At 45.4% G+C, this 13,638-nt stretch overlaps 1 protein-coding gene across 1 annotated transcript; it reads left to right on the top strand.

The window, feature by feature from the left end:
* The first annotated feature begins 9,110 nt into the window (after nt 1-9,110).
* Nucleotides 9,111-12,737, top strand: LOC146073118 (nodal homolog 2-A-like). Its single transcript, XM_083180298.1, has 3 exons — nt 9,111-9,354; nt 10,248-11,005; nt 12,585-12,737. The coding sequence occupies exons 1-3, from the start codon at nt 9,111-9,113 to the stop codon at nt 12,735-12,737; spliced, it is 1,155 nt and encodes a 384-aa protein (XP_083036424.1).
* Nucleotides 12,738-13,638: the final 901 nt, after the last annotated feature.

The following is a 13,638-nucleotide window of genomic DNA, read 5'->3' on the forward strand; positions in this document are numbered from 1 at the left end:
TAGTAAATGCTAATTATGGCACTGTGTATTGTGGGACAGTTCTCTGAACAAACTGCCCCCAGGGCCCTCACTAACCTCTCCAATGTTTTGACAACAGGCTCATGAGTTTCAGTGGTGTCTCAGCGGCATATTACCTGTGGGTGTGTACAAACAACGTGTAATAAGCAGAATATCAGACTGATTAATGGGTTTAGAAACAGGCATTGTCTTTGTATATTGTGTGTTCTGTAGATTTGCTCCTATTGAACACTAATTGCATACTGCCTTGAATCGAACATTATTTCAGACAACAATCAGTTAATAGTTAACGTCTGTTTTCTTTGTGAAGCCTCTATGTGACAGGAGACAGACTACCATGGAAGTGCAGAGGAGATTACACCGAACTCCCACAGGTTCTGCTCAGAAAAGTTAATAAAAAGGAAAGTTATTGTCGGCAGTTTAGAAAGTTTGGTCATTTTCTTCTAAAAGGAAATGTTTTTTGCGTTATTATTATAGTTTCTTCAGGGGCGCCACTTGCCCATATAAAACCTGGTGCAGCATTTTGGAAAAGGGGCATGGCTTTGCATGCTGAACCCCCATTTTTCATCAATACGGGGGTCTGGGAGGTGCAGGCTACCCTCAGGGAGCGCTGTGGCTGCAAGAGCCGGCCCCTACCCACTAACAGGAGCCAGGTGCTGAACATAACATTACAGTGCAGCTCCTGTCACTGAGCTCCTGTCACTGAGCTGAAGCCAGCACTTTGGTGCCAACCCTCAATTGGTGATACCCAAGTGTAGCACGCACCCCCAATGATCTTCATTTTAAATTTTAAACCCGACAAGGGATGGGATGCATTTATCTCATATACGCCAAACTCTGAAATATGATATATTCTGGAAGTAGTAGGCAGAGGGAAATGCCATCTTTGGGTGGCATTACCCTATGGAAGCCTATGGGCTTATATCTACATTTTCCCCTGAAAGGGGTACCCCCTGCGGTGCGTATGACACATTGTAAATGCAGAACTCCAGAGTTCCTTCTATCACAAAGGACAGATCTTACTGGGAGAGATATCCTTGCTACAATATTCATGCATAAGGCATTAATAAACACCGTTATTCTTGCAGTGAGTGGTGGGATCATTACATTCTAAATGCACCCACTCACTATGTCACATTTCTGTGCACCTTGCCTGTGCCAGATTTTCTCTTTTGGCCATTTGCTGTAGTAATATTAAGCTTTGAGGGCCAGATGCACTAAGTTTCAAAAAGTGCTAAAATGGAGAGTGATAAACAGCCAGCCAATCAACTCCTACCTGCCATGTCACAGACTGTGTTTGAAAAATGTCAGGCAGGAGCTGATTGGTTTGTTGTTTATCACATTTTGAAGCTTAGTGCATCTGGCCCTAAATCTGGAAACATTAGTACAACTGAAGGAAAAATAGCTTGCCTATGGTGATCATGTGTTTGTGAACTATAAGATTGCAAAAACCTCTCCTTTATGATTATCAACCTTTATTGATAAAGACCAAAAAGGGTCCATTTTGCTGCTCAAGGTGATAATACGTAAATTTAGACAGGGCAGTACGGATGGTGTAATGGTTAGCATTACTGCCTCACAGCACTGAGGTCATGGGTTCAATTCCCACCATGGCTCTAACTGTGCAGAGTTTGTACATACCTCCCAACTTCTGTGCTGATGAAATAGGGACACTCGCCGGGGGCGGGCGTATGCAAATGAGGGTGCGGCTTATGCTAATTAGCCGCAACCTCATTTTCATACGAGAATAGACGCTGTGCGCATGTGCATAGCGTCTATTCTATTAGATTGGGGGGTCTCCCAACTGCCACCCCTGCAGCGGGACAATGCCTGCCGCAGGTGGGACAGCGGGACAGGACCCGAAAATCGGGACTGTCCCGCTGTAATAGTGACAGTTGGGAGGTATGGTTTGTATATTCTCCCCATACTTGCGTGGGTTTCCTCCGAGTACTACGGTTTCCTTCCACAATCCAAAAATATACTGGTAGGCTAATTGGCTCCCAACAAAATTAACCCTAGAATGTCTGCGTGTGCGTGTACATGTGGTAGGGAATATACAGTGGCGTAACTAGATACATGTGGGCCCCATAGCAAAAGTTTGTAAGGGCCCCTATTCATCAGCTAATGCTAAAAAATGTATATAGCACATAATATTTTGACAGGCAAAGTGGGCCCCTCTCAGCTCTGGGCCCCATAGCAGCTGCACCCCCTGCACCTATGGTAGTTACGCCCTTGGGAATATAGATTGTAAGCTCCACTGGGGCAGGGACTGATGTGAATGTACAACTATACTCTGTAAAGCGCTGCAGAATATGTGTGCGCTATATAAGAAACTAAATAAATGAATAAATAAATAATAAAGCATAATAAAATAGCAGATTAAAAGAGCATATGTTTAATAACCAACAGCTAGGTATAGGACAAGTACATACTATGGAACACTACCATAAACATATTTTTGCTAGTTTTTTTTTTTCAAGGTACAGGAGGGAGTACTGGAACACGAGGACATGCATTGAGTACTAGAGGACATGCACTGTCACAGGATTGAAGGAGGGTCAGGGAAATTTTGAAGAAAAAGTATTTCACAGAAGGGTAGTAGATGAATGTAATAATCTTCCATCAGAGGTGGTATAGTTTAAAAAAGTCAAGCAACATAAACAAGATTGGGATAGATATAAGGATATCCTTAAAAAGATAAAGTACGGTTAATGTCACCAAAATATGTTTTGATGTTACTGTAACACCACAGTCTGACCAAAACAATAACACGGGCACAAGGGTTGTTACCCGCACACCCCTCATTATGTTTTTTTGAGGAAAAAGAGAGGACCCCCCTAAACACGTAAGTATTGCTTTTTTATTAAAATAACAAGGTGTTTAGTGGAGGTGTGCTACCACTGAGACAAAGAAAATAGGAAATATCATGAACAGGAAAGAAAAAAGTTTGTCTATAGTGTGGTGCACCTGGAGTTTCTCACAAATAAAATATAACTTTTATTACTATGGTTAAAAAACAAGCGAAATATAACAAAGACACATGTAACAATGACAGGTGAAATAAGGGAAGGGATAAGGGGCCTCAATCAGGTCAATTCGGTACTGCGTGCATTTGCACACAGTACCGATGTTGCGCGTCTGCGCATGCGCAGGCGGGTATCTGCGCATGTGCAGGCGTATGGTGCGTGCACCCACAGCGACCTTTCGGGGCGCCGGGTGCACGCACCCATGCCGGTGGGGGGGGGGGGGGCGGAGATGGGCGGGGGACGCCGGGCTGCCCCATTACCATATGGGAACGCCCAGCGTTCCATGGGCGTTCCCATGAAAACGCTGGGCGTTCTTATGGTAATGAGGCAGTGACTCGGGTGTGGGGGGCGGGTAGCTGACATCACCGGATGTCAGCTGCCCGCCTATATCCACGCCAGCATGCACGCAAATGTACGCAACTGAAAAGTCACTTATATATGCGTGCACACTAAACATCATTCGATGGACAGTTATGCAAAACATCCATTCGCAGCTGTTTGGGCGAAGCCGCACTTTGAGGGGGCGGCGGGGGGGGGGGGGGGGGGGGCGGTCGTTCGCTGGGCGGGGTTTGGTGGACTCGCAAGGCTGCGATCCTGAATAACCCTCAAGGTGTGTTAAAATACGGTGGCTTACTGACCATGCACTGCCTAATGAATGATTTATTATAGTATGATAATTAGGTCGTTGACACAAACACTATATAATAAATTAATTTTGAAAAATTATTTGTGTAGAAGCATCTATTATTGTGTATTGGCTACTGTTATGGGGGTATGTCGGGCTGTCCCAATAAAGATATAATCAAATAACAGAATATATCACATTAATTATGGGGTCTCAATCTTGTTCACCAGTGAGTGTTGATTAGGTCACCCTTTGAATAAATTTCTTTCAGGTTGGGCTACCTATGGGGGATAATGCCAAGAGACTGCTGATTCTGCCTATTTTTTAAACCTGTGATACGGCAACCCTAAACCAATTCACACACTATTGCTTATATCAGGCATGCACAAAGTCCGGCCCGCGGCCCGTGATGTCACTTTACATGGCCCGCCCTGTAGCCTCCAGCCAGAAGCAGGGTGCACAGCGCACACAACGTGGAACTGCAGAGGTGAGCGCGCATTACCTTGTGTGACTGTGCAGGGTGTCGGCAGCCACAAGTCTGTGTCCAACCCCATCCTCCGCCAGCGTTCTGCTCCATCCTCTGGATACTCTCCCCCTGCGGCCTGCCGCAATCAAAGTGTGCCGAGAGGGGAGGGGGTGGGGAATGGCAGCATGCGGAGCAGATGTAGCAGAGCCGGCGCCACCACTAGGCAGGACTAGGCATTTGTCTAGGGCGCCGGCCACTGGAGGGCGTTACTGAACCGTCGAGGTATAATAGAGAGGGAGCAGGGAGCAGGTGAGTATGTCATCCTCCTCCCTCTCCCCTTCCCGACCCCCATCCCACCCATTAATTAACGCTGCCCCCTCCGCACCGCCCGCTTCCTGCTCCCCGCTGGGGGGATTTCAGTGCGGCAGTATCGCCCGCACACACTACCCCCCCCCATGCCGTAACGCACCCGCCGAACCAACACCCCCCACTATTGCCCGCACACACTCCCGCCTCCGTGCTGTAACGCACCCACCGAACCCCCCCGCAGTATCGTCCGCCGGGGCGGCACGGGGGGCTTTGCCTGGGGCGGGCGGGGGGCTTGCACCGGCCCTGAGCAGAGGAGGGTGACGGCAGGAGCAGGGAGCTCAGGCCTCTGTCTCCTCTCCAGTATACCAGGAGGGAGGAGAGGAGGAGGGATGGCAGCAGAAGACTCAGCAGAGGAGGGTGATGGAGGGAGCAGGGAGCTCAGGCATGTGTCTCCTCTCCTTGTGGTGCCTGCTTGGCCTCTCCATCCTCTGGCTTACAGAGAAGGCCATTCAGAGAAGGAGGGTCAGGCAGGGGAATATACTGTGAAGGGGAAGTAGAGTGGGGGTACATACAGAGAATGGGGAAGCAGGCTGGCGGAAGTTCACTGAATGGGGGCAGAGTGGGGGACATACAGAGAAGAGGGGAGCAGGCTGGTGGAAATAAATTGAATGGGGGCAGACTGGGGGACATACAGAGAAGGGGGGGAGCAGGCTCAGGGAAATACACTGAATGGGGCAGAGTGGGAGACATACAGAGAACGGGGAGCAAGCTGGGGGGAATACACAGAAGGGGGGAGCAGGCTGGGGGAAATACACAGAAGGGGGGAGTAGGCTGGTGGAAATACACTGAATGGGGGCAGAGTGGGGGACATACAGAGAAGGGGGGAGTCTTCTCATGTGATACATCATTCAGGCCGAATGGTCGGCCCCCACACATTTTCACCTCACCAAATCTGGCCCTTTGCAAAAAGTTTGGACACCCCTGACTTATATAAAGCATCATGTATGACGTGTGTTACCCTATCCGTAGCAGTTACCACACGGGGTACCATCTGGGTGCTGTGATTCCTGTGATTTTCATGATACAGCGGGTGCCTCTATTAAGCCCTGGTGCAGATATTACTATAGAAATCTATGTATCATAAACACATGAGCGCTTAACACGATTAATGGTGGAAAGTGTAGAGCTAAAATGCTTTACTATACCATAATACACTGAGACTCTGCCTTGAACTCTCTCTCAGGCAATAGCAGGCTTATGTGGCACAGGTGTTATCATACACCAAATGATTAATTAGAGGCACACATAAAAATGTCTTATTTTTTTTGTGAAATTTTGCCTCTCCCAGGATATCCAATCCCAGTTGGTTCAAATATATCCATAAGGAAACTATAGATACTTTATACATACACCGGTTTCCACATATAGTGGTCACTCTGTCCCACCAGTTTAATTTTACATAGAAATCTTGGTCATCCCCGACAGGAGTGTTCACTGTCCTATGTTACAATAAAATTGCAACGCATGTAACATTACTGTGTCTGACCCCAACATAAAAAGACAGTCTGTTAAAACTGATACAACTGTTATATCTTAAGCCGTGTACACACGGCTGCGATAGGGGCTGATATTGCTGGGAATATGGTCGCTGGCGACCATATTGCCAGTGATGGGAGTGTGCCCCGGCTATAAATCGCGGGTGCGAGCTCCCATTTTCAGCCTCGTTCTAAACGCTGGTCGCAGGAGCTTGCTCCTGCGACCAGCTGATTTACCTCTGTGGCACCGGCGGCAGAGGTTCCCTTTCATCAGCGACCATCTCTGGTCGCTGATGAAAAGGAGAAACTGAGCAATAAATGGCTCAGCAATATATGGCTAGCAATATATCTCCCCCGTGTGTACGCAACTTCAGTCATTTAAAAAGAATACATCTATTTTCATAACATTGCTGCAGAATTTACAGAGCTGTTACTAAAGACGACGCAAATTATTCAAGGGGTGACCTAATCAACACTCACTGGTGAACAAGATTTAGACCCCATAATTAATGTGATATATTCTGTTATTTGATTATATCTTTATTGGGACAGCCCGACATACCCCCATAACAGTAGCCAATACACAATAATAGACGCTTCTACACAAAGATTTTTTCAAAAGTAATTTATTATATAGTGTTTGTGTCAACAACGTAATTATCATACTATAATAAATCATTCATTAAACAGTGCCACTGTATTTTTTAACACACCTTATCCCTTCCCTGTTTTCACCTGTCATTGTTACATGTGTGTTTGTTATATTTCGCTTGGTTTTTAACCATAGTAATAAAAGTTATATTTTATTTAATTTGTGAGAAACTCCAGGTGCACCACACTATTGACAAACTTTCTTCTTTCCTGTTCATGATATGACCAAAAGAATATCAGGGACTAGGGTAGAGTAGCTATGCAATTTTTGTACTGTTATGTAATTAGGGAGACACTGGGGAATATAGGCCATTATTCTGATTGAGTCGGACGACTCTGTGTGCGGTCGGATGGTCGATTTTTGGTATTTGCGCATTTGCAGAGGCGTATCTGCACATGTGCGAACTCCTCGCATGTCCGAACAAGGAGTGAAACGATCATACGGAACCATCCGAGCAGGGGGTGGAGAGGGGAGTGAAGGGCTGTTTGGGCTCATTACCATATGCGTACGCCCCACGTTTCATGGGCGTTCTCATGAAAACACTGGGCGTACGCATGGTAATGCGGCTGTGATGCACGTGTGGGGGGTGGACAACTGACATAGCCGGATGTCAGCTGCCCGCCCATATCTCTGCTTTCATACGGAAAACTGTCCGAGTGCTCTGGAGCACTCAGTACTGCGTGACCGCTCGGCCCATCATTCGATGGTCGGCGACCATCGGAGGATGGGGGAGGTTCCCACAGATGGAGGAAGTGTTCACATGAAACATCCACTTGCGGTCCGTACGCTCGGTGTCTTACCGCATTCGGACGGTGTGTGCGATCCGTACACTAGGTGGGGCTAAGAACACTCGGTTCCTTTCCGAAATACGCATCCGTCCGAATCATCTAAAATAAGGGCTATAGTACATGGGTTCTACATGACTGCAAGGCACTGGCATCACCTCCTCCATTTATTATAATAGGCCCTTAAACATTTCCAGCTCCAGGTCAATTTGGGCCTTAATTCGGCCCTGCCCTTATGATAGGCCCTCAACATCGAAGGATAAGGCTGCATATACAACCAACTGGACTTACACTTGGCGGTTCAGAATTTCAGAACACAATCATCAAATATCAGCCACAATCAAATCCTCAGTCTTTCATCTGCAGAACATAGCCAGAATCATGCACTTATGGCCTAATTCAGTAAGGCTTGCTAAGCAGCGAAGATTCCCTGCTTAGCGAGCCCTTTAATGACACCTGCCATGCGAGCAAATTACAGCTCCCCGCCGCCATGCATACATACCCACCACAATGCAAATAGATGTTTCACATACACAGCCATTTGCAGGGGAGCGTATGGGACAAAAATCATTCGCCAGTCACCGACCATCGAATGATTTTTGACCTGTCCATAAACAACAGTCAGTCTAGGCTGACTTTTATTTCCGAAAAACATGGTGGAGAACGGGACAGCCTGATGTCATGTGACACCAGGCACCCGCCCCATGCAGGCTTCAGCCCACCTGTGTTTGGATAGGGACACCCAGTGTTTTGCTGGGCGCACCCTCCATTTTTGTGGTAACGACTAGAAGAAATGCTGGGCATCCCCATGCACCATCCCCTGACTGCCTCCATCCCATCTGACTATACTGCCCTATTTCCTCATTGGGTAAATATTGGGCATATTTTGGAGGCACACCATAATTGGGGGAGGGGGAGGCATTTCTGATTTTCTTTCAGATCTGATCAAATATTATCCATCATTAGATAGTTTTAATTAGGCTACAGCATATTTACCTACCTCCCGGATCTTCTCGGAGGCTCACAAAAAAATCCGGTGGCACTCCCAACCCTTTGGCAAGGCAGGCAAATCTCCAAGAGCCGGCATCACCCCATGCCCTACACCGCCCGCATCCGCCTTTAAAAGTGCAAGGTCTAGGAGGCTGGCATAATTTCTGATGAATCGTTTAATCATTGCTCTAACACCTTGGTATTGAATGCCAGTAATATGGACATTGAATAACAGGGACAGGGAGGTACAGTATAGCCTACACACATGGTGGAAGCAGAGGACAACACCACAGGGCCAATGTTTTGTATAATACAGACCACTAAAATGACACATTGACTGAAGATTTTCTCATCTAGATTTGCTGAATTATTTGGATTATTGTAAATATTTAGCCACAATTCAATTTTTCTAAGTATCCACTATTGCTATTATGTTGGTCTGTTCTACATTGCCAATGTGATTACAGAATGTATTTTATGAGTGGGTCTATGACAGGAGTGATTTCAGACAGTGGGCATTAGCATAACAGTAGACCAGATTAGCCAGACGTTGCCATGTCACTGACTTGTGGCTCATGATATTGAGCTCATTCAAATGAATAGGCAACAGGTGTGAAGTGTCTCAAGTGTGAAGATGCCACCATACTATAAATAGTCAGTCCCTGGTCATTTAGGTGAGACCTGGGCCTCTACAGCAGGCAGACATGGCTCTGCTGAGCAGCTTCATCTGCCTTGTACATATTTCTGTAGTCTTGGCCATTCCTCTGCAGGGACATACAGATTTACAGGAACTATTTCGTAGCAACACACAATCCCAGAGGCTGAAGTACCCGCTCTATATGATGCAGCTTTACCAGTCACTCATTACAGGGAATGTGACAGATCTTTCTGGTCTAGAACAGCCGGTCCTCCAGGAATCAGACACTGTCCTGAGTCTTACTGCAAAGAGTAAGTGCTTTATCCTTGCTTCTTCCATTTTGGCATGGAAATCCATTGGTTATCTATTGGTTACTTGCTATGTAAGATATTATTTTGTCCTGTTAGTTCCGCAGCTGTAATGCTGTATTATATTGATCCTTGTTTTTAAAATTGTGCCAGTTCTTCAGCGGATTCAGATCTTATGTTAATCTTGTATAAAACTTCTTTAGGCGGTATTCAATGTGTGCTGATAGTTCCGAAAGGCGGAAATATCGTCACTTGCCTATTCAATGCAGACACGGATTGGTGAAAACTGCTGCAAATTCACCAAATTAACTGCCGTTTTTGCCGATGCATATTTGTCTTTTTTAAAAGCTGAATCTGCATTGGCGAAAATAGATGCTGAATTGTCAATCTCGCAGCCGGTTTTGTAGATCCGCGTTCGGATAGATTGAATGGGTCGAATTTAAATTTGATCTATTATCGGCTAAAAAGTGCCAATTATTCTGTCTGAAATATCAGCAATGATTGAATACCACCCATTGTGTTGATAAAGATAAGATCTGTTAAGGCCCCCATACACTGCGATGATTTGGGACAATTTCACCCATTTCCAACAGATCAGGCAGAGAAATCGGACAAAATCGGATGTATATGACATGCCATCAGGTCCAATGCAAGGCCTAGGGGTACCGTGAAAATAATTATGATGCTCTAGATTCCAAAAAGTTTGGGAACCACTGGGCTAGAGGTTAAATGGGAAAAAATGCCTTAAGAAACAGAACAAAGATTAGAAACTTGAGAATATCAATCAATATAACTTGTTAAAGCAGGGAATAGGTTGCTAAAATACATAATATTCTCAGAACATATATTTCCTGTCTGGAGGCTAAAATGATACAGTATGTTTGTGTTTCCTCCAGGTTGCAATGAAGTTGGAGGGCGGTGGAGGTTCTCTTTTGATATATCCTCTATCTCCAGCAGCACGGAATTGAAGTTGGTGGAGCTCAAAGTTCATCTCCCTTCCTTTGGAAAGAGACGAAATATCACAGTGGAGATCTACCATTCCAAGACAGGCCAGGATAAGCTTCTATTGGGATCTTTCAGGACCTACCCATCTGCTTCAAAGGGCGACTCCTGGAAGATATTTAACTTGACCAGGTTTCTGCAGAATTCAATCCACAAGGGGGAGCCGGTCTCACATGGAGAATATATTCCACCAGAAGGCAAGTCCAGGCTCTCCAGCTTTGCTGGTCACAAACAACCACAATACAATGCAGATCTTCTGTCTAGTACTTATTTCCCAGCAGAGAGAGTGATGCTGGTGGTTTTTGCCAGAGACAAGCCCTCTTCCAGCCACTTTGGCTCTTCTAGCCTCATTAAGACTGTACAGTCCTCAAAGTACATTATATCAGAGAAGACAAACAAGGTTCCTGATCTACGCAGAAACAGGAGGAACCTCAACCCAAAACACAGCATCATTCTAAACAGCATCCCATCTGGAGCAGCGGAAGCTGGCGCACCCCTTTGCAGAAGAGTAGACATGTGGGTGGAGTTTGAGAAGATTGAATGGGGGAACCACATTGTGTACCCACGAAGGTACAATGCCTACAGATGTGAGGGAGTATGTCCAACTCCACTGAATGAGACATTCAAGCCAACAAACCATGCTTTTATAAAGGTAATTATCAAGCATCTGTAGACTTCTCATTTAGAGGAGAAATTAATAATCATTAATATCAAACTTTTTTCTTGATGAATAATTGAAAAGACATACCGTAAATCAATATAATGTGGTAATTTGTCGTATTTCCCATATATTGCTCTCGGCCAGCATGGAGCCGCCTTATTTATATATAACTATTTGTTACTCAGGGCCAGATGTTCTAAGCTTAAAAAGTGATACAATTTAGAGTGATAAAGTACCAGCAAATAAGCTTATTACTGTTGTGTTTGACAATGCCAGTTAAGAGCTGATTGGTTTTTCACTCTCCACTTTATCACTTTTCAAGGCTTAGTACATTTCGCCCTCAGTGCTGTACAGAGACAATAGGAAATATAAGTAAGATACACTCAGGGGCAGATGTATGAAGCAGTGATAAGGGAGCAGAAGTGATAAGGTGCCTGGTACTTTATCACCGGCCTGACTGTCCCTTTTTAAACCCAGCCTGTAACTTAATAGTCAGGAGCTGATTGGCCGGCGATAAAGTACCAGGCACTTTATCTCTTCTCCTCCCTTATCACTGCTTCATACATCTACCCGACATTCTCACATTGGGGTTCACTTTTTTGGATCTCAGCAAATGAACGGGATACAGTCACTAGGTCTACAAGCATTAGGTCAACACCACAAGGTCGATATGCCTTAAGGTTGACATGACTGAAGGTCGACAGGGTCATTAGGTCGACATGGGGAAGGTCGAAAATCAAAAGGGCGACGTAGGGTTTTTCACTTTTTTTTTGAGTTGACATGTGCCAACAGGCGGTATTTCATGCCCTACCATCCCTTAGGGCAGTGATTCCCAACCCTGGTCCTCAAGTACCCCCAACAGTGCATGTTTTCCAGGTCTCCACACAGAATCACAAGTGATTTGATTAGCTCCACCTGTGGATCTTTTAAAATGTGCCTGAATAATGAGGGCACCTTCTGGGTGACCTGGAAAACATGCACTGTTGGGGGTACTTGAGGACCAGGGTTGAGAACCACTGCACTAGGGCATAGTGGAAGAAAAAAAGAGTGTTCCCGAAGCACGGCGAGCAATGCGAGAGGACACGGTTCTAAGTTTCGGTGTCCATGTCGACATTGTCGAAATTCAGGACAAAAAACAGTGAAAACCCCATGTTGACCTTTTGACTGTCGACCTTCCCCATGTCGACCTAATGACCTTGTTGATCTAACCCCATGTCGACCTAGTTGCTGTCTGACCAATGATCCATACCCAAATGAACCTACTCATTTGTTCTTTGAGTGTGGGTGGAAGCCTGAGCCCTTGAGTGAAGCTTACATGAACACAATGAGAAAAATACAAACTCTACACAGATAAGACACAGGTCATTTTATAAACTCATAAACCTTTTGTGGTACTGCACACGTTTTACCAGTCCACTACATAACCGGGGCAGGCCAATCAGCATAACCAAATAAATAAACAATACCAGGCCTGTTGTATTATATAAACCAGAAATGCATTCCCCATTTTGGGAACACAGATGACAGGTTATGTAATCCTGATGTATAATCTTATTTCTTACTCTCTCAGAGTCTGGTAAAGATGTATGATGCGGAGAAAGTGGAGTGCTCCTCCTGCGTACCGGTGAAGATGAGTGCGCTCTCAATGTTGCTATACGAAGGGGATGATGTGACACTGAAGCACCACGAGGAGATGGTGGTGGAGACCTGTGGATGTAATTGAGAAGTTATACATTGCACATGGAAGTAGATGATTGTGGTATGAATGTGTAAATATAATTATTTATATGGAAACTTTATATTTATATTTTACAATAAAAAAATATAGAAAGCAATTTCCCTTTGGTCTTCATACACTACATGATTCTGCAAGCAGGTATAGGTTTATCTGAAGCCTAGCTGAGTACACAGAGAGTGTATGGTATACGTTTAAATGGTTAGAGTGAGACAAGCATGGACAACCGTCCCTTTTGTAGTGCGTTTATTTTACCATGCAGATCAGACTGGGTACGCCATTATTTGTATTCAACAGTACCATCTAGTTACTAACATGGGGGAGCAGTAATGTATGTTCTTTAATAAGACAATGTCTGTACACAAGGTGAGGTGGCACGTGTGTAGTCTATGTATGGGCCCTCTGTGGGGCAATGCAGGTGATTAGAGATTATGAGACAGTGTCAGATTCCACTGTATGTGTGCAGGTCTCCAGAAAGATGGTTGCCGCCCCATTTTTTCTGATGATTTCTCTACTGTGCATGTGCAAATCTCCAGGAAAATGGATGCCATGCCATTTTCCCAGTGATTTCAGCAGCACAAAAAATGGGACTCCAGAGAGGTGACTAGACTGTAATATTTGGGTGTAGGGTATGCTGTATGACACCCCCTGCCCCCCCCCCCCCCCAGGAAAGGTCTCAAGTGCACTGCACACCAGCACCCATTGCAGATGCACCCCTGTCTGCACAATTACTCTATTATTCTGTACTTGTAGTGCCAGCATAAGGGCTCATGCATGATTTATGCATAACCGCAAATATGCAATGGTAAATGGGCCCCATCGACCTGGTGTGCTGCAGGGCTTTTTCTGTCTAATTGGCTTGTATGTCATAAGAACATAGCTGTATCCA

The sequence above is a fragment of the Crinia signifera genome, chromosome 4 (assembly GCF_055691185.1).
Source record: "Crinia signifera chromosome 4, ASM5569118v1, whole genome shotgun sequence".
Classification (NCBI taxonomy): Eukaryota; Metazoa; Chordata; class Amphibia; order Anura; family Myobatrachidae; genus Crinia; species Crinia signifera.